Consider the following 26,183-nt stretch of genomic DNA (forward strand, 5'->3'; position numbering starts at 1 on the left):
ATATTTTAATCTGGTATTTTAATTTACCTAATAGAAACCCAGTATAGGAGAAGGGGCTGGTCTTGTGAGGATTTATACTATATAGCGTTAGAAATACATAACGATTTCTGTTGCCTCATATAATGTGTTGGATATGTCATCTTTTTGAAAATTGTATATTACTCCCTTTCCTCTTTGATTCACCTGTTCCTTTGCTCCACCTACCCCTTTTTTTTACCCCTTTTTTTTTTTAGTTTTTTATTCCTCTTTACTTCCCCGCCCCTTTTATATATTTACAAATACCACCCGCGAAACACCAGGTAACCCAGCTTGTTAATGTGTAGCAGTTTTTATAAATTAGCAAATTATTTGGCAAATAGACCAAGGGATGAATGCGATTTTGACAGCGTGTTAAAATCGCGGCAAGTGGCGGGTGTTAACCCGCGATTTTAGTGAAAAAAAATAGAAATGTATCAAGGTGCGATTTTGACCCAGATCTTCAAAATCGCTGGTCATTTCTGGCAAATTTGCTGCGATGTAAACACTCCCATGTTTAGCTAACTCTCCTGTGTTGTAGCAGCGAGTTGTAAACACATCTCTGTTACACTGCCCTGTCATACAGCTGCCGGAGTTCCGGCAGCTGTCAAAATGTTAAAGATCAGATAAAAGTTTTTTTAAAAAAAAGCGTGAGGTCCCCCCGCTATTCCTGCTTAAACCTAGTGCTGCCTGACTAGTGCTGGTCCGTGAAAATCGGGGGAAAATTTTGCGTGGGGTCCTCCCCGATTTTCACTTTACCAGCACTAGACAAACCAGCCAGGGTTGGCGGCACTATAGCCCTAGGGAGTGGGGTCCGCCCTCCTAGAGACCCCCAGCCAAGTGCTAATAGCACAAGGGCTCTTCCTACTACCCCTGGGCTGTGGGTAGTAGGGTAATACGGCGATAAAGAGTTAAAATAACAAACTGACGCCATTTTGTTTTGTGGAACTACAAGTGCCAGCCAGCCAGGTTGCCAATAATAGTGTGGGCATGCTGCTGCTTGTATAACTACAAGCACCAGCATACCCACGGCTGCCAGGTCATGTTGGCACTTGGAGAACCACAAGTGCCAACATGCCCTGACATCCCTGGCTTGCTGGGACCTGTAGTTCCACAAAAAAAAAAAGTTAAATAAACCCCAACACCCTGATAAATGCCACATACATTTAATAAAAATAAAAAACCCCACAATAAACACAGTAACCACCCTCATTTACACCACATATATTTATTAAAAATAAAAACACCCCAAATACTCACCAAAGATGTCCTCTTTCTGGTCCAAACTGTCCTTGCTTGCCCCAGTCCCACATTAATTATGCCATCCAATTGTCCGGCTTGCCCGGGTCCCGGATTCATTATACCATCCAAAAGTTTGTGCTTGAAAAATCTCTTCAGGACTTCGCCCAGGAGGGGCCCCTTGTTGCTAGAAGTCTTCTTTGCTTCGGCCAGGAGGGCCCCATATTTGTACATCCCACGACTCTTTAATGTTGCTTGCAGAAAAATTAAAAAAAGCAGGAGCCGCCGCTAACACCTCCTACCTAGTAGGAGGTCCGGTACGCAATGAACTTACGTTCATTGCGCAAGCTCTATGTACTGTATTATGTGATTTTCCCATGCTATTGGGGAAATCACCTAATACTGTAAATATAGCTTACGCAATGAACTACGCTACTTGCGTATGCTCTATTTACAGTATTAGGTGTAAGTATGTAACTCATTTAAATTGTTGAAATCATGAAAGCTTTGCACTTTTTTGTGTTTTTTTTTGTTTTTTTTCTTTTAAATATGTTTTCCTTTTTTTTTTTTTATAGATATTACGTTGGTATGTGTGGTGACGGTGCAAATGACTGTGGTGTAAGTAAAAAAAAAAAAAAAAGTGTAATGTGTTCCTTTTGTTAATAGTCTATATGTAATGACTTTGATACTTGTTGAAGTTTCCCCTAAATAGTTACTCATTCCAGGCCCTGAAAATGGCTCATGTTGGAATTTCTCTGTCTGAGCAAGAAGCATCTGTGGCTTCACCATTCACATCAAGCACTCCGAACATTGAATGTGTCCCACACCTCTTAAAGTAAGTTTTCAGACCTTTTATTTTCTGACTCAAACAATTAAGGCATTGTTTTAAGACCCAGCTAAATTCAAATTAATTGTATTTTTGTTTTATAGTTATTTAACAATGAGATTCTCTTTTCGTCAGTGTTTAGTTTTCATTGTCATTCACAGGATCACTATTGGTTAATTACTTGGCATGTAGTTCATTCTAAATTCTCCAGGGACTCATGTGTGAAAACCCCTATAACAGTGTTTTAATGATTTCTTGTCTGTTGTCCACTTTCGTGTCTTTCACAAACCTTTTTGTCTTGTCCATTCTTATGGACTGCACAAACTTTTTTTTTATATTCTCCTGTTAGTCATTGCAATGCATAGTTTGTTTCCATGGTTAGAGATGTTACTAAAGAGTTTTATTATTATTATTATTATTATTATTATTATTATTATTATTAATAATTTGTAAGGAACCACAGTGCTCCGTACAGTAGGGAAAACAGTACATACATAAAATAGTGACATACAAGGTAGACAAAACAAACATGAAAACAAAAGGTATGAAGGACCCAGCACATTAGAAAGCTTACATTCTAGGTGAAAGAGCGCACAGCTGAAATAACAGGAGCGGCTCAGAGTGGAGATTGGGATAGTTGTGAAGGTGCATTAGTGTGAATAGTGTTATCGGGAGATGGGTTTTAAAAGAGCACCTAAAGATTTGAAGTCTGATTGAGCGTGGTAGGGAATTCCACATGTGGGGAGCAGCATGGGAGAAGCCTTGTAGGTGTGAGAGAAAGGTGGTTACCAGAGAAGAGACAAGGCGAGGTCAGAGGTAGATCTCGGAGGGTGGGAGGGAGAGTATTTTGATATGAGATTTGACATGTATGCAAGGGTGGTGTTGTAGAGGGCTTTGTAGGTAAGGGCAGGCCATTTGAATATGATTCTCGAGGACACAAGAAGCCATTGTAGTGATTTGCAAAGTGGCGCAGCAGATGTGGAGCAGTGAGAGAGGAAGATCAGACTTGCAGCAGCATTTATGAAACATTGAAGTGCGGATATATGGGTGTCAGGAATGCCAGATAGCAGGAAGTTGCAATATCAATTATTCACTGCTAAATAGCATCAACAGCCACGTCTGAGTCTTCAAGACGATTCATTAATCTCTCATCCGTTTTTTGCATTGTTCCATCAGTTGTGTTTGATTAACAGTTGATAAAAATACCAGATCACTATGCATGAATGTAGGCCTCTAAATTGTGAATGCACCTACATCATACTTGCCAACTCTCCCGGAATGTCCGGGAGACTCCCGCATTTTGCGAGAGTCTCCCAGTCTCCTGGGCAAGTGTGGAAATCTCCCGAATTCTGCCCACTTCACTAGGAAGTGCCCCACTTCCTAGTGAAGTGGGCAGAATTGGATCCCAAACACCGCGATTCCCGGTGAATCGCGGCATTTGGCCCCCCCCTTCCCCCCCGCTGACGCGATTTTGGTCGTCCCGCCCCCTCCACTGGCTGGCTCCCGGTAAGGAGCTGAAGAAAGTGGGCAAGTATGACCTATATGAATCATTGAGGTTTATTTTTGTGGGATGAGGTTACTTAAATTAGATTGAGTAAATAGAAGTCTTATCTAAACCCTATTTAGTGTGAAGTCATAGATCCATTTTCTCTCTATCAATTATATAGCTCCATCATATTATTCAGCACTGTACAGGGAATATTTAATTATTTGCATTGGTGCCGATTCCATTGGATCTTACAGCCTACTCCACATACACCTATACATACAAACACACTAGTGTTCATTTTTGTCAGCAGCCAATTAACCTACTAGTATGTTTATGAGCTATTGGAGGAATCCACAGGAAAACCACATAAATATAGGCATAATATACAATCGCCACACAGGTTATAATATTAGCTTTTATAATATTTTATTATCGTAACAATTATGACTATCCATGTTAGGTGAGGAAAACTTTGGCACCTTCCAGGTGCACTTTACAGGGGACATTTCTGAGAATATCTGGGCTCCTTTTGACCAATGTAATAAAAACATTAAAACATACAGTGACACCTATTAAAGACCACCCCAATGTCACCTTACTATTGTGATTAAGACATATTACTGCTTTGTGTAGGCTCAGTTGAGGAGAAAGAAGGAAAACTTTTATATCAATAAAGGAGTGGTCTGTAAGTGATGGTGGAAAGAATAAAAAGATCTCTTCTGCCATGTGCATTTCCAGTCAGACTTGCAAAAGAATTCACAAACTAAATTTCCGGGTGCAGTTCCCAAAACCAGGATGTAAGATTGCACCTATGAATGTGCCAGGAGGAGAAATAAGCTCATCTGTGCAAATATGAAAAGACAAAACTTTGTTTTCTAACACAATTATTATCACAGGGAGGAGCGAGGAACAGGGAGGGGTGAGTCCTTGGGCACGAGGCACAGGGAGGGGCGAGTCTTTATTTAAATAGTTAGAAAATACAATAAAATATGACTTTATTTACCATCATTCATTGACTGGTTTTTGTACTCTTTTGCAGGGAAGGAAGAGCTGCTCTTGTTACCTCTTTCTGTGTATTCAAGTACATGGCACTTTATAGTATGATCCAATACATCGGTGTGCTGCTACTTTACTGGGTAAAAGTTCTATCAGAGAAAAATATCTGTGGTGGATAATTCTATTGTGATGTCTTGTGGGGGTTGGGATCCCTTATCTACAACTACACCTCATGTCAATCTTCTTGTGACAGAGATTCTAGTGTTAATGGCAATGTGTTGTCAGTGAAATAATTTGTATTACGCTCTGTACATATACACCTTAACTACTGGAAAATAAAATACAATTATTAATAGCAATCCAGGCAGCATATGGGTGAACAAGCTATAATACATAGCGGTTCCAATTTTTTTAATTTTCCCAAGTTGAATTTTTAAAATATAAGCCTCTTAGTGATTCTCAAGTAGCGACCTATCCTTGTATTACTACTGTATGTTGGATATGTCACAAAAACTGGATATATTAAGTTAACATCTTGGAAGATACAAGGGGTTAAACATGTAATGTGGATAATAGGAAAAATCTAAATATTACTTGGTTTAAAATATAACTAAGATTTGCTTTGTTTTTTGTCTTGTTTTTCTTCACCTTTATACCAGCAAGTTTTATTTATCACAATATTTCAGCATAAGATGATTCACAAACAAACTAATTATGCGGCAGGTGTGACAGCAGGTGTGTCAGCGTCTGAACCATTGCCATAGACTGTTACATTGCTGCATAGCAATAAAATGATGTTTTAAGTTATATTTTAAATGTAATTAGCCCTTTGAAATAATTTTAGGGAAAAGAACTCTGACACTGATTAGATGTGTACTGTAATCCAAAAATGGCACAAAAGCCTGTCAAGTTGGCTGCCCAGTCATGTGCATCATCCTACCAGGTCTCCTTAATACCTATATCATTATACTGCTCATTCATTGCTAGAAGTTCTAACTCCCCCATTGTACCTGTCAGGCTTCTTGCATTTGCAAGCATACACTCAAGTCTATTTCCTCTCTTAGGTATTTCTTCTTGGTTTAAAAACGGCCTCTCCTTATCGGCTATGCTCCCCCTTTACCCCCTCTCCACCCCCTTGACTCTTGTTAAATTCCTCCTTACTACTCTCAATGTCCATCGCATAAATACTTGCTTGACCCTCCCACCAGGTCTCCGTAATACCTATAATATCATACTGCTCATCCTGGAAGGCTATACTGTCTTCAGGAAGGATAGGGTAAATAAAAGGGGAGGAGGAGTATGTATTTTTATATTAAGCCAGAATTAAAGCCAAGTATTCAGGAAGTTATTTATCAGAATATTGTTGATAATATAGAGGCATTGTGGGTGGCAATATCCAGCGGAGGAAAAAGGGAAGTTGCTGATAGGGATATGCTATAAACCGCCAGATATTAGTATGAGTGAGGAAGACCATCTTCTACAGAAAATTGAAAAGGCTACACAACTAGGTCAAGTTTTAATTATGGGGTATTTTAATTATCTGGACATTGAGTGGAGTATTGAGACCTATGGTACAGCTAGGGGAAATAGGTTTCTGAGCATGCTAAAAGACCATTACATGTCCCAATTAGTAGAGGAACCAACTAGGAACCAGACTATACTGGACTTAGTAATAACAAATAATGTAGACGTAATATCAAATATTCAAGTAAGGAAACACTTGGGAAACAGTGATCATAATATGGTCTCATTTGAAATTAGTTTCCAGAAGCAATGGTACAAGGGATAAACTAGGACTTTAGCATATTAAGATTTGCCTTTCTACAGTTTAAAGGAGTCTATAAAGAGCATAGACTGGGACAAAGTTTTTGAAGGAAAAAATAGGGAAGAAAAGTGGGCTGTCTGTTGGAATCATACACGTATAAGTTCATTCCTATGGGAAATAAATGTAAAAGAATTAAGTCTAAATTAATGTGGCTAAATAAAAAGGAAAGGGACGAAACGCAAAGTAAGAAGTATGCATTTACATTGTTTAAGTCTGAAGGGTCTGAGGAGTTTTTCCGTGGGTACAAGGAATGTAATAAAACATGCAAAAAGGAAATCAGATTGGCTAATTTAAAAAATGAAAAACAAGTTGCAAAAGAAAGTAAGACAGACCCCAAAAAGTTTTTTAAGTATATAAATGGCAAAGGATTAAAAAAGATAATATAGGACCCCTAAGTATCATTTATCAATTCACCCATCTCACTTCTAAGGAAATAGCAGAGGTAATAAACACTTTCTTTTCTTCAGTATTTACTAAGGATGAACAAATGGTAGGAATAATACATAAAAATGGAAAGGAAACCATACCATTAATTAATACTTGGTTGACAGAGGAAGAAGTCCAAAGATGACTGAAGAATATTAAGATAAATAAAGCTCTAGGTCCAGATGGCATACACCCAAGGGTTCTTATGAAGCTAAACTCAGAAATAGCTAGACCGCTATTCTTAATTTTCGTAGATTCAATCTCATCAGGCTCAGTACCAAGGGACTGACGAATAGCCGATGTGGTGCCGTTGTTTAAAAAGGGGATGAGATCACAACCAGGGAATTATAGACCTGTAAGCCTGACATCAATAGTAGGGAAACTACTGGAAGGTATATTAAGGGATAGTATTCAGGATTACTTGGTGCGCAAGAAGATTATTAGTGGGAATCACCATGGATTTATGAGGGTTAGGTCATGTCAAACTAATCTAATTAGTTTCTACAAGGAAGTTAGTGGGAACTTAGACCAGAGCAGCACAGAAGATGTGGTCTACTTAGATTTTGCAAAGGCTTTTGATACAGTGCCACACAAGAGGTTTGTTTACAAAATAAGGGAGCTGGGTCTAGGAAACATTTGTACTTGGATCAAAAACTGGTTAGAGAATAGGGAGTAGAGAGTTGTGATAAATGGAACATTTTCTAATTGATCAAAAGTCTTAAGTGGAGTACCTCAAGGTTCCGTACTGGGGCCATTCCTTTTTAATATATTTATTAATGACCTTGGTGATGGTTTAGAGAGTAAAGTTTGTATTTTTGCAGATGACACTAAACTGTAAGGTAAAAAAATCAGAGTAAGATGTAGCTTCTCTACAGAGGGAATTAAATAAACTGGAGGATTGAGTGGCTAATTGGAATATGAGGTTTAACATAGAAAAATGTAAAGTTATGCATTCAGGGATCAAAAACAAGAACGCAATCTATCTCCTAAATTAATTCCATTTAGTTTAATCTATAATGGAAAAGGATTTGGGAGTGCTCGTAGATAGTAGACTTAGCAATAGTGCTCAATGTCAAGCAGCAGCTGCAAGGGCAAACAAAGTATTGTCATGCATAAAAAGGGGCATAGATGCAAGGGAAGACAGTGTAATTTTGCCACTGTATAAATCGTTGGCAGGACCTCATCTTGAATATGCAGTACAGTTCTGGGCACCACTCTATAAAAAAAGATAATTTGGAACTAGAAAGGGTTCAGAGAAGGGCGACAATGACTCCATACCCTTTATCAATTTTAAGTTATGAGGAAAGGTTAGCCAGTTTAGGCATGTTTACGTTAGAAAAGAGGCGACTAAGAGGATATATGATTACTATGTACAAATACATTAAGGGTCAATACTGAGAACTTTCATGTGAACTTTTTACCCCAAGGAATATACACAGGACATGCAGTCACCCCCTAAGGTTAGAGGAGAGGAAATTTCACAACTAGCAAAGGAAGGGGCTCTTTACAGTAAGATATGGAATTCACTGCCGAGGAAGGTTGTGATGGCAGATTCAATCGATATGTTTAAGAAAGGGTTAGACAATTTTTTTGCAGAAAAGTGTATCCACGGATATGACTGTTAATGGAGGATAGTAGTGGATATAGGGTAAAATAGGACTGCAATATTGGGTCTGGGGGGATTTTCACAATTGAAACAGATTGAAATTGATCCAGAGTAAGCAACCACCAAATATAAGTGAGGGATCGCAGGAGATCCAAAATAGGTTGAACTCGATGGACTGGTGTCTCTCTTCAACCTCGTCAATTATGTATATTTCTCCTGTAAGTGTACTTTGTAAAGCCAAGATAAATGTGTACGTGTAACCTTTCTAACTTGATGAAACGGGTGTCTTACTTTAATTGGTTTATTGACTTAATACCTAATGCCAATCTTTTTGTCAATTTTATTCCCCTCAGCAAAAAAACTCCTTTGCAAATTACCAGTTTCTCTTCCAAGATTTGGCCATAACTACTGTAATCGGTGTGACTAGTAAGTGCTACTGCATGTTTCTGTCTAATTTTCAACTGCGCCAACAAATTCCAAAAGTCATTCCAGTGTACTTCCTGCAATTTATTACACAAGCAATAATATAGTGACTTTGCATTGCCTGTTCTCTTTTTCTAACCAATGTGGAGGGGTGTAATTTGAATGATGCATACTAAATAATAATGCATCAGGGGGATGATGAATAGAAGAGCCACTGTTATTGGCACACCATGAACAACTATTATTATTTGTTTGTTACAGTTGTTGTTTATGTTACAGTGAGTCTGAATCATGCCTATCCAAAACTGGCCCCGTATAGGCCTCCAGCACAACTGGTCTCTCCTCCGCTGCTCCTGTCTGTGACATTTAACATTATTTTAACTCTTATCTTACAAATCTGTGGCTTTCTCATTGTACAAGACCAACTCTGGTACAAATCCAATGATATCTTCAGGTAAGCTAAATTATTTGAATTCCCTTGTCATCTCCATTATTTTTCTGAAAATGTACTGTACATAGTTTTGGGGGGGAAAAATCCAATGCATAAGTGTTTTTTTTTTAGTTTTTTTTTATTGTTAGTATGCCAGCTTCACCCCATTTATAACATCTATGACTAGGGTCAGAGCCCCTGTTGTATTCATTCTTCAGAACTGGCCATAAGGATAAACAAAGGATGAAATAGGTGGGGGTTAGAACAACCTCTAGCCAATTAGAGTTTAAAATGCTAACGGCAGCACAGTATATATCAAATCTTTTTATTTATTTTTTTATTTTAGGGCAGTTACACAAATTCTCAGATGAAATATGGGATTACAGATTTGGCTTTGTTTACAATAAAGACTTGCATTCAGAGCAGGGTTTAGTAATATATTACCATTGTTGGTTTTATCTCTGATGAATTGTATCTGATAAAGTCATGAAGCTTGATAACACATTAGTTAAGTGATTCAGTCAGTGCATTTCTAAATATAGTTTTTTGCTTAGGGTACCTTTTTCAAGGAGTGAGAAGCCTCCATATTAAATTGGAGAGGTGGGATACCTGATTCACAGATATCATCAGGGTCCAATATGAAAGTTTAATAGCCCTTTGGCTAAAGCTTGGGATATATAGCTGATCTCTCTATAATACCGCTTTCATACTGCCGCCCCGGCAATATCCCAGGTTTTTCAAGCCGGGTTTTTGCCGGGGCTCGGAGCGTCCCAGCTCAGAAACACCATTCATACTGCACCTCGGACCCGGGAATTTCCTGGGTTGACCCCATTCATACTGCACAAGTCTGTGCCCTGGCAATTTGTGGGAGTCATCACCAGAGCAGTTTTCATTGGCTGAAAAATGGTGATGTCATTGAAATACTGAAAATAAAGCCCTCAATGATATGTTTAAGTGAAGGGGAATGACAATAAAACACACTCATATCACTGTGCTGTTGGGAGGACCCTGCTTCTTCCACCATCTAATTAGCTCTGTCCTCACTGACACAGTCACTGCCTACCACAAAATTAACTTTCCTGAAAAACGTTGTGCTTCTGTGAATGCTCCAGGGATTTGATTGGCTACAGGTTGTTATACTGCCCAGTTAAAAAAAACAAAATGAGCAGGAGATAAAGGTAACAATAAAAGTGCCACAACATCCACTGATATTAAAATCCTGTTTCCTGGACGGAGTGCTAGCAGTACAACTGAACATCAAGAATTCCGGCCCTGATGCTGGAGAAGCCAGTCTGTGACATCACAAGCCAATCAGCTTGTTTTCTGTGCAACCCGGGTTGAAAAACCCGGGTTGCACCATTCATAGTGCAGGCAACCCGGGTCCGACCCGGGAATTACCCCTCGATAAATCCCGGGTTGAAGACCTGGGTTTTTAGACCCAGGATTTTTGACTTGTACCATTCATACTGCACCAAGACTCGGGTCGTTTGAGCTCGCCCCGGCAAAAACCCGGGATTTTGGTGCAGTATGAATGGGGTATTAGAAGGAAATCACAAGCTTGGGGTCTACCTGCCATGGCAAAAATCAGCCCAATCTAGCAAGCGCAGGATTATTACCTCTATGTGGGTGGACGCAAGAGTGAGTCTTCCTTTCACTATGCTGAAGATCACTGGGGCTCTTGATTACTCTCTTGGACTGTGTGGGGGCTACGGTAATAAACAGTATGTGGGCAGCACGGTGGCTTAGTGGTTAGCACTTCTGCCTCACAACACTGGGGTCATGAGTTCAATTCCACGCCATGGCCATGTCCATGTGGAGTTTGTATGTTCTCCCTGTGTTTGCGTGAGTTTCCTCCAGGTGCTCCAGTTTCCTCCCACACTCCAAAAACATACCAATAGGTTAATTAGCTGCTGTCAAATTGCCCTTAGTATCTCTCGGTCTGTGTGTATGTTAGAAAATTTAGATTGTAAGCTCCAATGGGGCAGGGACTGATGTGAATGAGTTCTCTGTACAGCACTGAGGAATTAGTTGCGCTATATAAATAGATGATGATGAATGTTCGAGTGACAATGTTGACATTTAATGTTATACCAATTAAGTTTAAAACTAAAAAAGAGAACACAAACTTTATTTGAACTAAATACTTCAGCCACCCCCAAACTATTGTTCACCACTGACCCAGCCCAAGGTAGCCCACTATGGGACCAGAGTTGGGGGTAGATGCCCCACAGCCAGCCCAAGTTCATTAACCCAGTCCACAATCCAATGGAAGTTGAGATGCCTTTGTTTGCTTCTGAAAGGTGTTAAAGTGGTGGTGTTTTTTTGCCCTCCTACGTCAATAAGGTACCAGCTTTGAGCTGTTGTTGCTATGGTTTATAAAGTGCTGGAGCTGGATGAGGATTTAGGAAGGGTGCAGGACTGACACGTAGGTCTATGGCAGCAATTAAGAGATCAGCTCCCCTCTCTGGCTAGCTCCCATAGACGATAAATGTAGAGCAGCAGTGTTCCAGTGATAGACTATTGCTGGTCACTACTGCTTTGTAAATGGGGTTTCCTGGATCTCATCAGTATGAAATATACAGCAATTTTGTGTGAATCTGCGCTTATTTGAGAAACGTTAAAATTCAGTTTAATATCTAAATTGGCAGAATTGTCATAAGGTGGGCCCCCTACCCTGGTGAACCTTTGGAAAATGCTTTTTTTCGCCCAGTTATATAATAACATTCCTGCTACAAGCTTATTATTTTGACAACAATTTTGATGAGATTTCTGTGAATGAGAGAGTATTTCTTTTTTTGGTGAAAAAGTTGGTCAGTTAAATGGCTTTTAAGACTGTTGAGGAACAGTGAATAATTAATTGCCCAAAGGACATGGGTAATAAATGCAACAGATTCTCACTGTATATAAATGATTATGTTCTAAAATGCAAATTATTGTAGCATTTATAAATTTGGCAAAACGCTTATGAGTTTTTGGTTACAAAAGCTCCAACAATTAACAAATTATTTTTTTTTGTCCCCCTTACCACAGCGCCTGCAGTCCAGTCAATAAGAGTTCCTCATATAACATGAGTAGTAATAATTATACTACAGATGCCCAGGACCAGCCTGTACAGACTGAGTATCAGAGCTATGAAAACACCACTGTTTGGCTGTTGAGCACTTTGAATTGTCTAATTATCGCTTTTGTGTTCTCAAAAGGAAAACCATTTAGACAGCCTATTTATAGAAACTGTAAGTATGACCTCCTACCTGTCTAAATGGAAATGATCAACCCCTAATTTAATATAGGTTTCCAATGAATTATAATTATAGCTTTACACTACCAAATAGGTATAGGACATTTCTCCTTTTCTACCAAGGTCCATGTGCACCTGGATGATATTGGTGTATATACATTGTTTTTCACCTTTAAGAGAATACTGTCTTTAACATTGACTTTAGTTTTGTAGGGTTGTGACAGTTTAAATGTTAAGAGTGAATGTGATTCGGACTAAATTGAACTATCTTCCAAAGACCCAATACAGAAATATGATAAAATATGATTTCCTGTATAGGAATATTATCTGACATTTCCATGTTTAGTCACTAGCTCTTAATTTTTCCATTAACCAAAATAGCCACAAAAATCCATCATGAGTCCTGTTTAGACTTATAAATAAACACTTGAATAAGCCATTGCTTGAGTATCTTGTTTTGCTCTACTACTGTTCCCTGAATCTGTTGCTATTGGATTCCCTGCCACTGAGTATAACTTACCCCTGACTATAGTGCCTATATTTTGAATTGGCTCGAATGGCCAATGGACTTCAGCTAAACACACCATGGCTTCAGTAGTGTAGTTGGGTACAAATGGTTACTGTTAGAATGTGCCATGTTTTGCCTCCGACATTTACGGAGTGGCTGACTTGTTATGCAGTCTATGATTGAGAACTGACATTTGACAAATCTGTTATTATTAACTTTGGCAGGCTGCCTAGATACTGTAATCCCCTGAACAGGCAATAGGTTTCCATTTTCGCAGGAAACAAGATACTATAACGTAGTCAGAGAAGAAGATAAGGCTGTTTTATTTCTTCAATTATTCCTCACTTTTATATAAGCACTGCTCTCATATGTCCATGGTTTTTAACTCTTTACAATATTTACAACATATGGCACCTAAAAATTGAACAAGTAGGCTAACCAGTAGTAGCCCTACTATAAAAAAAATCTTTACAGACAGGAACCTGCAATAAAAGATTTGCAAATCTTTGGAGGGGTGTGAATGAAAATGAGTTGCACACTTTAAAAGCATTCATGATATGGAAACATTTGATCTCCATGTGCCTATATTCTTAACTTAGTACAAATAATACTTGCCAGTCCTGCACTGATCATCTTAAAAAAACATGGTATAATTTGCCTGGGTTCATAAAAAATTACAGATATTGATCTTGGAATGTCACCAGCCCAAAAAGTGCGCAAGGTGAGAAATGACTAAGATTTGGGAGTGAGATAAATAAAACATTGTTAACCCCTTCATGGCTGTTTTCCACTCTCACAGCATATGGTTCAGCTTCTGGTTATAAGATCAACCTATCGAAGACTGAGGCCCTTGCTCTCCATGTACCACCTCCAACCCTGGGTTTTCTTAAAAGTAACTTTAACTTTTTCTAGCTGCATTCTAAATGAAATATCTTGGGGTCTATATTACTTGCCGTTACAAATCCTTATATGTAGAAAATTTCCCCCTCCATAATTAAAGCAATTAAATTAGATCTGCCGAGGTAGCAAAAACTAATCATCTCCTGGCTGGATAGGGTATTCGCCCTCAAGATGAGCATCCTGCCCCATTTGCTTTCTTTTTCAAACTCTCCCGGTGCAGATACCTAGATCCATCCTAATCCAATTACATCGCTGGCGCTCTCAATTCGTGTGGCAGCATAAACCCCACGCGCTAGATTCACTACTCTGCGCAGAACAACGGTTATTGGCAGCAGGGGATTTCTGGACATCCACTTATACTATATTGTTACTCATCTGAGCCAGGCTGTGGAATGGCTTACAAGATGCCAAGGCCCTCGGATTGACCTGGAGTACTCCTGCTGTCGTATATCGTCCTTAGGCTCAGCTTTGGGGGTCCTAATGAGTGCCAGATCCCTCTGGTTGAGATTGCGCTTTATGGCCCTTTTCACCTGTTGGATGTGGGATATTGCAAGCTCCATTTCGAGATCACATCCACTCATTCTCCTATAACCTCTCTGGGACAATTCCACCTTTACCCCAGTACAATGCTCCTCCTGTTTCAGGGCCTGGCAGAAAAAGGACATCGGGATGGTGGGGGACGTCTTACAGACAAATGTATTTCACTATCGATGTTGTGGGAGAAATTTGACTTTCCTAATGTTAGCCTGTATGCTTATCTCCAAATGAGATACTATGTTGACTCCCTTCCTAAACCTGATATAATGAGATCTTTAACTCCCCTGGAATCCATGTGTGTACATTTGCCTCTTCGAAGAGGGATAATTTCCACGCTATACAGTCATGGGCAAAAGTTTTCAGAATGACACAAATATTATTTTTCACAAAGTCTGCTGCCTCAGTTTTTATGAAGGCAATTTGCATATACTACAGTATGTCATGAAGTGTGATCAGATGAATTGCAATTAATTTCAAAGTCCCTCTTTGACATAACAATGAACTTTATCCCAAAAGCAACATTTCCACTGCATTTAAACCCTGCCAGAAAAAGACCAGCTGACATCAGGTCAGTGTTTCTCTCGTTAACACAGGCAAATATGTTGACAAGTACAAGGCTGGAGATCCCTCTTTCATGCTGATTGAGTTAGAATAACAGACTGGAAGCTTTAAAGGAGGGTGTTGCTTGAAATCATTGTTCTTCTTCTGTTAACCATGGTTACCTCCAAGGAAACACGTGCAACTACTCTCCAGGAAAAACATGAGGGACAGACTGATATTCTGCAAAAGGTACAGGGTTTGGACTGCTGTGGACTGGGGTAAAGTAATTTTCTCTGATGAATCCCCTTTCAGATTGTTTGGGGCATCTGAAAAAACGCGTGTCCGGAGAAGGAAGGGTGAGCACTACCATCAGTGCTGTGCCATGCCAACAGTAAAGCATCCTGAGACCATTCATGTGTCTGGTTGCTTCTCAGCCAAGGGAGTGGGCTCAATCACAATTTTGCCTAAGAACACAGCCATAAATGAATCGTTGTACCAAAACATGCTCCAAGAGCAACTTCTCCCAACTATCCAAGAACAGTTTGATGACAAACAATATCTTTTCCAGCATAATGGAGCACCTTGCCTTAAGGCAAAAGTGATAACTAAATATCTAAATTGTGGGTCCATGGCCAGGAAACTTCCCAGACCTTAATCCCATTGAGAACTTATGGTCAATTCTCAGGAGACGGGTGGACAAACAAAAACCCACAAATTCTGACAAACTCCAAGCATTGATTAGGCAAGAATGGGTGGTCATCAGTCAGTATGTGGTCCAGAAGTTGATTGACAGCATGCCAGGGCGAATTAAAGAGGTCTTCAAAAAGAAGGGTCAACACTGCATATATTGACTCTTTACATAAACTTATTGTAATTGTCAATAAAAGCCTTTGACACTTATTGTCAGATGTTGCTATGGTACACTGAAGGAAAATTACAAACATTTCATAAGTTCTAAAAAGCAAACTTTGTGAAAACCAATACATGTGTCATTCTCAAAACGTTTGGCCATAACTGTTTGCTTGAAAGAGAAAAGGAGATTATACAAACACCCCCACACACTTGAGTTCATGGATGGTTGACTTGGACAGGCGACCGGATGAGGAAACTTAGGCATAAATTAGAGAGAGTCTCTAGGACATCCATCTCATGCCTTGTTAAGGGAAATGGCTACAAGATATATTACCGGTGGTAGCTTGTCCCCACCAGGCTGAAAAGAATCTATGGTTCCACTTCTGACTTATGTTGGAAGGGTTGTGGGGAACGGGGGTCCTTTCTCCATGTCTGGTGGTCCTGCCCACGGGTTGTTTCTTTCTGGGATGATGTTGCTGCTCTTATTAGCGACGTCACTACCGTCCAGGTCTCCAAATGTCCAAGGTCATTTCTCCTCAGCTCTCCTATTGAAGTTCTAGATAAACATGCAGACAAATTGTCCATTTAAATCCTCAATGCTGCCAGATGTCTAGTTGGAAAGCATTGGAAAAATCCAGATCCTCCCTCTAGACAGGAATTAATTAACAAATTTTGGTACCTGGCATCTATGGAAAAAATCTCTGCATATCTAAACAAGAAAACCCACAAATTCCTAAATCTGGGGTGACTTGTTCCTTTATAATGGTACTTCTGATCCTGCCCAACCACCTGACCATCCTCAGTGTCTCAGCCCTCTTCCTGTGATTAATATTTAGTAGACTACACACTGCATACTGTCAATCGGTCCCTGGATTCGTTCTCAATCCCCCCCATTCTTCTTCCTACCCACTGTATACATCGTCACACTTCTATACTCCTCCAAGGCAGTTTTCCAATTCTGTGCTACTATACCCAGTATATGTGTTTATATTATGCAAATAACTTAATCGAGTTTGGTCCTCTCTTCTAGCCTATACTGTAAGGTATCATTTGTTTCTGCTACCTTTTGACCATGTCGGTTGTTTGTATTTTTATGTGACGAAATTTAATAGTCTTTAAAAGAAAAAAAAATGCTTTATTACACAGGGAAATGACAGAGTGGGATCCAGAAAAATCACGTGTTATTAGTAATATCAACTAATTATTTTTTCTTGTTTTCCAGATATATTTGTAGCTACAATTTTAATCCAATTTGCAGTTTGCCTGTTTCTGTTATTTGCAAATATTGCTCGTTTATATATTGCTATGGAAGTGAGTATTTTTATACAGAATATACAACATTTGCATGTGTCTCATATATGGTTTGAGAATTTAGAAAGTCTAGTTAAATATTACTTTTAAATTTAAATGTAAATGATCTACTCATTTAGTAGAACTGAACAATGACTATCAATGGGAATAGAAAAACTAGTGATAAAGAACACTGTCAGACGAAAATGATTCAGAAGAACATGAGGGAATTGGGAGAAATTTGCCAAGCAGTTATTTTTTTTGATGCTTTGCAATCGCCACACTTTGCCAGCGATTTTGTACTGTATTCAGTGCAGAACATCCTTAGTAAACCATATCTGTACAGAGAACGAGATGAATCTGTATGCTCTACATTTTGTAAATGAAAGCAACCAGTGAGTTAATATTATTTACAGTGCAATTTAGTACAAATTATTATAATACACAATACAAACAGGTAGATAAAAATAAAAATTGGCTGACAACACCAGTTTGCTACACCCACAGTAGCAGAGATCAATTTGAGCAATATCACCTCATACTACCGACTCTTTTTTGGCAGGATATTCCGGTAGTTTGGCAAACCACAACTTGATACATGTCACAAATTGCATAATCACCATGTTAAAATTTCAGAGTGGCAATGATTAAAAGCAGTTTGGCCTTTAGTAAATCTGGTGGTTTGCAAACTGCTAAAAAAATAAAAATAAAAAAAAAAATTGCTGCAAACTGGCTGTTTAACAAAACACTTCAATTTCTCCCATTGTATCAGTAAAGGGTAAAGTTGCCACAGAAAGTTATTAGTTTTTATGCTCAATAAGTTTATAAAGTTAGGCATTCAGGAATGCAGAAAGTAAGAAATGCACCTTATTGGGGATAGCAGCCTCGGTGAAGTGCTGGTACTGGATTATCACCTGGACTGACTGGTTGCACATAGCATCAAGAATTTAAGTAGTCTTATATGTGATAGTATGCAAGATATCTTGTATAGAACATTACAGAAGACCTAAACTATTAATTGCACATTGACTGTAATATATATATTAGTGTGTGTATTTGTATGTATGTAGGATTTCAGCAGTGATCATGCACACTAGCTCAAAATCATTTGACTAGTATATTAAAAATGCTCAAATTGATTATATGTTATAATTAAATACATTTGATTGTAAACTTGTTTTCATTGTTTCCTTAGCTTGTCTGTACCCCTCTCCTATGGAGAGGTTCTATCATAATTATGCTGCTCATCATATTGGCTATATCTTATTTTTCAGAGGTAAGTGTCCAGTTAAGCCAAACCCTGATTGTGATGCAGCGCTGGTTTCTTATTTGGCAATAATCACATTGTGTCAATTCTTAGTAGAGGCAAATCTGGAGAAAATAAGTGGAATAAGGCAATTGCTCTGTTTTGTATTTTGTAATTACGTATTCCTGCTAACTGTATTTGTAGTGCCCTCTGTATGGGTTTTGAGCATCTTTATTCTGTAAAGCTTTTTTTTATTATTTATCTGTTTGAAAGACTTAAATCATGTTGCTATTCCTTATGTTACTCATGGTGTCATTAGTCAGCTTAATAAATGTCATAGCATAAAATCTCCTTTGCACCAGTTACCTCTGTGTCACCAGGGGAACTTTTAAAAGACAGTATTTATTGCGTACTATGTGCATGTTTAGATTGAGCAGAGATTTCATTCTAAACAGAGAAGACAGAAGACAGAACCAGAGACTCGCTGTGCTGAATTGAATCTTCCCCTTTGAATAGCATATAGTTGTATAAATGTCTAACAGTCACACTAGATCACGTATCCTAGATGTGAGTCTTATTTATACGGTGTGTATTATTGTAACTTTCTTCCAGCCACTTACACACAGATTCTGCTATACATGTATACAGTATGAATAAATAATCATTTGTGCTTAGATACACAACACATCACATGGACACTGCTAATTATATCAGGAAAGAATGCACAGAGATGTAGAACTTCCTTTAAGATACTATATATTCTTATTAACATAACAATCTTCAATAACAATATCATACATAATCTAAAACAGTTTAGCATAGTTACAATATATTAGCAAGTTTCCTTTACTCTGAATTCATTGACTGTTGAAATTAACTTGTCAAAGTGTGTGTTTGTGTAGAAATCAGTAGCTTATTTAGTTTTTTGACCATTAGGATCAAAATACATTGGTTAGGCTTCAAGAATGTGTTAAACACTTTAAAATAACAGCCAGGTGTCTGAGGCCTAAGGGTGTTGCTGCTGGAAACTTAGAACAAAAAGAGTTGATAAAGTACAGTAAATGATGTATTAGCTGGGCCTCCTTTGATATAGGCTTGTGTAAAAAATAGAAAATTACTTTAACCTCTACTGTAAGGTTTAATAAACTTGTGGGTATGTGTAGGTTATTCATTCAATCCTTTGCCACAATAGCTGCCTTATTTTACAGTCCTGCATTTCTGCACTTCAAGAGTTCACTCAGATTTTTTTTTAGCAAATTTATTGTTGAGGTTTTTATAGATTATTCTTGGTATTTACCATTCTTTGGGCACTTATAAAAATGCAGCCCATAACATTGCCTCTACGTGATTATCTATTCCATTACACATGCCTAAATTGAGAAGCAATATGTTTTATTGTCAACAGTGTTAAATGTTACTCTTGACCTTTGCCAATTGGGCAATGAAGAGTGATGTCAGCGCACTATAAATTTATGGCACTGAAATAGAGGAATTGATTATTGCAACCTAGAGATAATTCCTCAACCTGATTATGTGACACTGATGTCCAAGTGTGAAACATGCTGCCATTGCTGAGATAGAATCTTTGCTTCCCTTCAATATCTTTATTCATGTGATTCCTATATTCATTTGGCAAGAGATGGGGGGAAAACGTGGTTTTAGCAGTCTTGACTTTTAGCAATGTTATCAATAGTTATATATTGAGTAAAATGTATTTGTTTCTCCAGGAAGTTATCATTGAAAATAGAGCACTCTGGAACTTGGTGAAACGTCTGACTCGATATAGATCTAAGAGTCCATACAAAAAACTACAACACTTATTGGCAAAGGATTCTGAGTGGCCTCCATGCAACAGAAAAGACCACGCCATCCCCACAGACTTGGCACTGACAAGTGAAATGGGAGACTATATTAACCCAACTTTTGAGAACACTGAACATTCATGACCTAGTATATTAATTAAAAAAAACCTTGTATGAGCTGTGACTAATTGTCCATGGGGTGATTGTCTGGCACACCACCACTGGACATGCTCCTTTTCAAAATTTGAAAGATAATTATATTTACCAACTACTGAATTTAAATAAGTATCTATGAAAATATAGTTAAATGTGATCATTTGAACAGCAGAAGGAATCTCAAGCTGCTGATTTGAAAATTGATCACTCCTCCTTAACATTAACTCATTTAAAACTGTTCGATTAAGTCTACATTTTTCTTCTAGTGTAGAATACTTTTAGTTGATTTTAATGCCAACATAGTTTTATATTGCTATATATGATGGTTACAAACTAATTTTAGAATTTAGACTTTGTATTTTTAATATTCACCAAAGAATTGAGCCCGCTCCATTAATGCTATAAAAAATAGCCTTTTTTAAATATGGAATTTTACAGAACTAAAATTACGCAAAATGAAGTCTTCTACAAAAATAGAATACTTCTATTACTAATTAATTATCAAAACATCTCCACACTTGTTCCTTTAAAACAACAACTATTGCATACCTATCCTTTGATATACTTGATTAGCTACACCTATGTAAGGGTTCTGTTTTTTAGCCTAATGGTAAAGAGTAAGGGTCATTTGCAAACTGGAAATGTGTGTATCTACAATTAATGCTTATTTGTATGGCTAATGGATTTCAAGTTGCACACTCACTCCACAGTCTAAGCCTAGTTTAGCTTTGTATAATCTTATCCCTCAAAGTTAAATCTCATTTCTACAAATGGCTGCAAACGTAGCCACATTCATGCACATAATCCTTGCTCTGCAGTGAACTCCTCTCCTCCTACCAACTGATGCAAACTTTTACACTCCTACAGATACTGCCAGTTGCAATTGTATAAAGGGTGGAAAACATCTCACAAACAGCATGACCTCCGCTGATTTTTACATTTTGCAGTTTGTAAAGGACTCTGTGCAATTTATTGTTTTTAATATTTATTTTTTGTAGATTATTCATAGTAAAAGATCTTTTGGGTACGTGTGACATATATACTGTTTTGATGTTTCTAGACGGGATTATAAAATAAAAGTTTGATGTAAAAAAAATAATGTATTGCATCTAAATAGAAATGCAGATAGAATGACTGAGGATCTAGAAATCTGTACATCTGATGATGAACTTTTTTTTTTGTTTAGCGTTATTTGTCAGTCCATAAATAAAGATTATTAATAATGGACAGGTTTATTTTGTTTTTCTTACTTTACCTGTGTTTCCACTTGCATAAACAAGGGAAAAAAAAATACAATTCTACACCGGTTTCACTGTGAGGAAGATGATGGCCTAAGTTTGTAGTTTGAGCTATAGTCCTGACAGAAATGGATCCGAGCAGGGGAGGGCTGGCAAATGTTAGCCCGGGGACAAGACTCGATTCAGCAGCGACGTAGACCACTATGGGACCAGCCTGGGGGGCAGATGCCCCTCAGCCCAGCCTGCCCCTGGATCTGAGACTCTGACAGTCTGGACAAGAGAGGCAGCTGTTCTATCACTAATTCATGAGAGATTTTGAATGGTTTGTGATTGATAAGTTGTAAAAGTGGGATAAAGTCAAACCAAGTAATGGGGTACATAGGTTATTTCCATATTTTTTTTCTACTAGTAAATCAAGATTTAGCTGCATCCAAGAGCATGCAGGCTAAATAAATTGCCTTCATTCACTTTAGTGTGGATCTGAAGAACCACCACCAAATGCTTATGAAGACATTATTTAAGTGCTTTAAATATGTTAGAGAAAATAGTGTGGCTGTACCCTTTGGTAGAAAATGGATGTGTCATGTTCTAAATAGAAAGCAACGTGATTGATGCACAAGTAATACACTGCAGGCAAGGTGTCTACTCTATGCTGTGATCCCTGTGCTATCCACACCTATAGAAATGAAGTAGACTAGAATGACACAAATGGGAGAATGCAAGGTTTGCTTATATTTTATGTGCTTAAGGAGAACACATGACATGCAATAGTAAGTTTTACTTGTGTGGGTGAGCCCTACAATTACTTTAGAGTTCAACTTTAATGATAGATACTGTACAAATGAAACTGGGTAACTGATGAGTAACAAATTTTGTGTGTAAACATGTAAAGCGGTTTAATAGCACCTCTAAGACTCAACAGGCAAATCTTGGCAAAACACAACAGCAACGCATATTGATAAGTTGCTCCATTTAATGTAATTTGCAGCTGTATACAATGAAACAAAACTTTCATATTAGAGAACTTCAAAAACAATCTAATGTATAAAGGACATATCGTAGCATTCACAACTCCATACCATTGCAAGAGTAACACTATGCATATCCCCATGTCTCTTGCCTCTCTGCAAACTATTATGGCCTGTTGTCAGCCACTTTGATTCTGCAAAGTTCTCTGCATTAATGTTTGCCAACAAGAAGATGTTCATAAAACATATTCTCTGTGGTTAAATGCTTACATTTTTTCATTCTAATTAATATTTGTGAATGTTACTAGTACTTTTAATCGAAACCAGTTGGTTTCATTTGTTGTTTTTTTTTATGGGAAAATGATCTCTAGTGGGTATATTTACTAAACTGCAGGTTAGAAAAAGTGGAGATGCTGCCTATAGCAACCAATCAGATTTTAGTTATTTAGTACATTCTACAGAATGAAGCTAGAATTTGGTTGCTATAAGCAACAGCTCCACTTTTTCAAACCCACAGTTTAGTAAATAAACCCCTATGGCTTCTCTGTCATTATTACAATGTTTTTTTTATTAATATTGATTAGCAACATTGCAATAAATACATATTTATGCTTCATGTTATTGTTTGAACTTCTATTATACTGCTTTAATACTGCCACCCAGCAATATTCCGGGTATATGAACCCGGGATATTTCCGGGGGACAGAGGCTCCCACGGAAAGAGCTTTCCGGGTAGACCCTGTTAATACTGGACACGGGTCTGCCCGGGTCTCCATGGCAACATCACAAGAGGAGCTCTGATTTGGCTCCTCTTGTGATATAATGTGATGTTTTTTTTGTTTTTGTTTTGTACCCAAACTTTATAATTGTGTTTGAGACCCAGGTTGAGAAACCTGGCTGTCACCATTCATAGTGCAGGCGACCTGGGAATTACCCCGCCAAAAGTCCCGGGTCTAATTCCCAGGAATTAGACCTGACACCACTCATACTACGCTTCGACCCAGGTTTTTGCCGCAGTATGAATGTGGTATTAATGGTTTTACTGAGCTTATGAATAAATAAATTTGTTTAAGAATATAAATTAGTTCTATATAGTGGGATAGATAAACAGTGATCAATAGTATAGATATTGTTTAAAGACCAACATTTCTAAATTTTACTTTAAAAATATAGCGTTTAAATATCAGATTTGTTAACAAAACTGTTTTTAGAAAACTCTGCCCATAGGTTCATCTACAAATCTACTATAACTACTTGTAATTCTCGTATACACCACTAGAGTGCAACCTACTATTGAAAATAGTTGCATGCTCTTCATATGTAAACTTGTATCCATTCTATAATTATTATTTTCGTATAAGAACCATTCTGTGAGCAATGTCAGGGATTTAATTATATTTGTTCAAACTGAATGTGTTCCATCTGAATATAATAATCGGCCTCTTGCAAAACAAATGCATGCAATTACATAGCATAAAACATTTGTCCAAAATAGTCAAGTTTAGAACAAATTGAAAATAACTCTGTTAATATTATAAAGTTAAGAAGAAATTTAAGAAATATTTAGGAAGTGACATTTGTGAATTCCTCTCATAGTTTTTTTTTTTTTTTTTAAACTATTTAAAGAGGAAACAACAGAAAAAGGTACAACACCAATGACATGAAAGTATTAACATTCAAAATGTCTCCTCTATGTTTTATATTTTTATATGGGTAGGGAGGGGGAGAGAGAAAGAAAGAGTGGGGGGTAGGAAGGCACAAATTATGGTAACAATATAACTAATAAATAATTAAGCAAACAAGCTCGGAACATTGCTAGAGAAAGCTAAACCACACACTTATATAGACTACCAAAAGGAAAACTGGTATACAAACATTTCTCACCGGCAGCGCACCATATCCAGCCTGGGGGGTCCGGAGGCGGCCCAAGAGCTATTCCGTCTGCAAGAGGGGGAGCCGTATTGGGTAGGCAGCTACGGCTTTCTTGTAGTTACCACGGGGCCCACACCCTATCGAAATTATGTGATTTATCATGAAGGTAGCACGTTATACTCTCCATGTTTGCGACATGTCTTATGTAAGACCGTAACTCCTGCATAGAGGGAGCCCTAGGGTCTTTCCAGTGCTTTGCTATTAAGGATTTAGCAGCTGCCAAGATATGGGATATAAGCTTATTTGAAGGCCCGCTCTCATCAGGTATAGGGCGAGAGAGAAGGAATGACCAAGGGTCCAAACTTATCTGTTGTTCTGACACAGAGTTTATGAGTGTGAGAACCATGTTCCAGAAAGGAGCTATGCGAGGGCAGGTCCACCATATGTGTAGCATCGTACCCCTCTGACCGCATTCCCGCCAGCAGCTCGGAGTGGTCGTAGGAAACATTCGAGATAGCCTATCAGGAGTATAGTACCACCTATAGTACACCTTATAGGCTGTTTCCTTAATGAGTGTAGAGATCGAGCTCTTGGCAATCCCCTCCCTGACCTCCTTCCAGCATAAGTCGTCTGGAGGAGGACCCAGGTCCCTCTCCCATTCCCGCTCATGTCCGCCTGGAGCATCGAAATTGTAGTCTATGAGCCAGTTGTATATCTGGGAGATCATCCCTTTAGTGAGAGGTGAGTGTAGACACATATATTCAAAGGAGGTCGGGGCCCGGAGAGCCTCCCGGGGGGGCAAAGACATAGCGAAGTGTCGGACCTGGAAGTACTCAAAATAAAGCGGATGAAACGGTTCAAAACTATGGTGAAGTTCCGACATAGAAGCCCAAGTTTGATTGACCACCAGGTCCGAGACCACCCGTATTCCCGCCTTTATCCAATGTTTAAATTGCGTGGAATTGCCAGGAGGAAAGTGTGGGCTGCCCCAGAGAGGAGTCAGAGGTGAGATAGGGGAGGACAATTTATATTTGACCCGACATGAGTCCCAAAGGGATAAGCAGAATTTAAGGGATTGAAGAGAGGAGGCCGCTGGTGGCCTATCTGTATTGGTCAAGCCCCAGACTGATGCCATGGAGGGGAACCCAACATAGTGGGTCTCCAGGTCCACCCACGATATAGACTGGTAAGGGGCATAGCTTACCGTCACCTGAGACAGATGGGATGCCAAATAATAAAATTTAATATCTGGGAAGCCTCTGCCTCCCTGAGTCCTAGGCTTTTTAAGCACTGCTATTGAGATTCTAGGGGGCTTGGCACGCCATATGAACTTTAAGAAGGATGAATGCAAATCTTTGAACACGGATTCGGGAACTCTCACGGGGAGGGTTTGAAAAAGATAAAGAAGTTTCGGGACCAAGTTCATCTTAATAGCGATAATCTTCCCCAGCCACAATATAATATAGCTCTTCCAAGTCTCCAGGTCCTGTTTGATTTTTGACAGAAGGGGGGGAAAGTTTTCCCGAAACAATCTATCATAGGTCGAGGTGATGTAGACTCCAAGATATTTGATCTTACTTGTCTGCCAGCGTAGTGCAAAGTTAGTCTGTAAACTGTTCCTGAGGGATGGGGAAGCATGGAGGAGGCCTCTGACTTAACAAAATTAATTTTATAGCCAGATAGGAGGCCATATTCATCTATAAGTTTATATAAGGCGGGTAAAGACTCCTGAGGATTTGTCAGAGAGAGAAGTATGTCGTC

At 38.5% G+C, this 26,183-nt stretch overlaps 1 protein-coding gene across 1 annotated transcript in view; it reads left to right on the plus strand.

Moving 5' to 3' along the window:
• Positions 1-21,569, plus strand: part of LOC142143971 (putative cation-transporting ATPase 13A4) — a 79,158-nt gene extending 57,589 nt beyond the window's left edge. The window contains exons 16-24 of the mRNA XM_075202269.1: positions 1,830-1,872; positions 1,980-2,089; positions 4,609-4,705; positions 8,776-8,848; positions 9,125-9,299; positions 12,306-12,508; positions 17,073-17,161; positions 18,336-18,416; positions 20,114-21,569. Of these exons, the coding sequence (XP_075058370.1) occupies positions 1,830-1,872; positions 1,980-2,089; positions 4,609-4,705; positions 8,776-8,848; positions 9,125-9,299; positions 12,306-12,508; positions 17,073-17,161; positions 18,336-18,416; positions 20,114-20,332 (1,090 nt within the window). The 3' untranslated portion in view covers positions 20,333-21,569. The remainder of the gene's footprint in view (positions 1-1,829; positions 1,873-1,979; positions 2,090-4,608; positions 4,706-8,775; positions 8,849-9,124; positions 9,300-12,305; positions 12,509-17,072; positions 17,162-18,335; positions 18,417-20,113) is intronic.
• Positions 21,570-26,183: the final 4,614 nt, after the last annotated feature.

Source organism: Mixophyes fleayi, chromosome 3 (genome assembly GCF_038048845.1).
Source record: "Mixophyes fleayi isolate aMixFle1 chromosome 3, aMixFle1.hap1, whole genome shotgun sequence".
In the NCBI taxonomy this organism is placed as follows: domain Eukaryota; kingdom Metazoa; phylum Chordata; class Amphibia; order Anura; family Limnodynastidae; genus Mixophyes; species Mixophyes fleayi.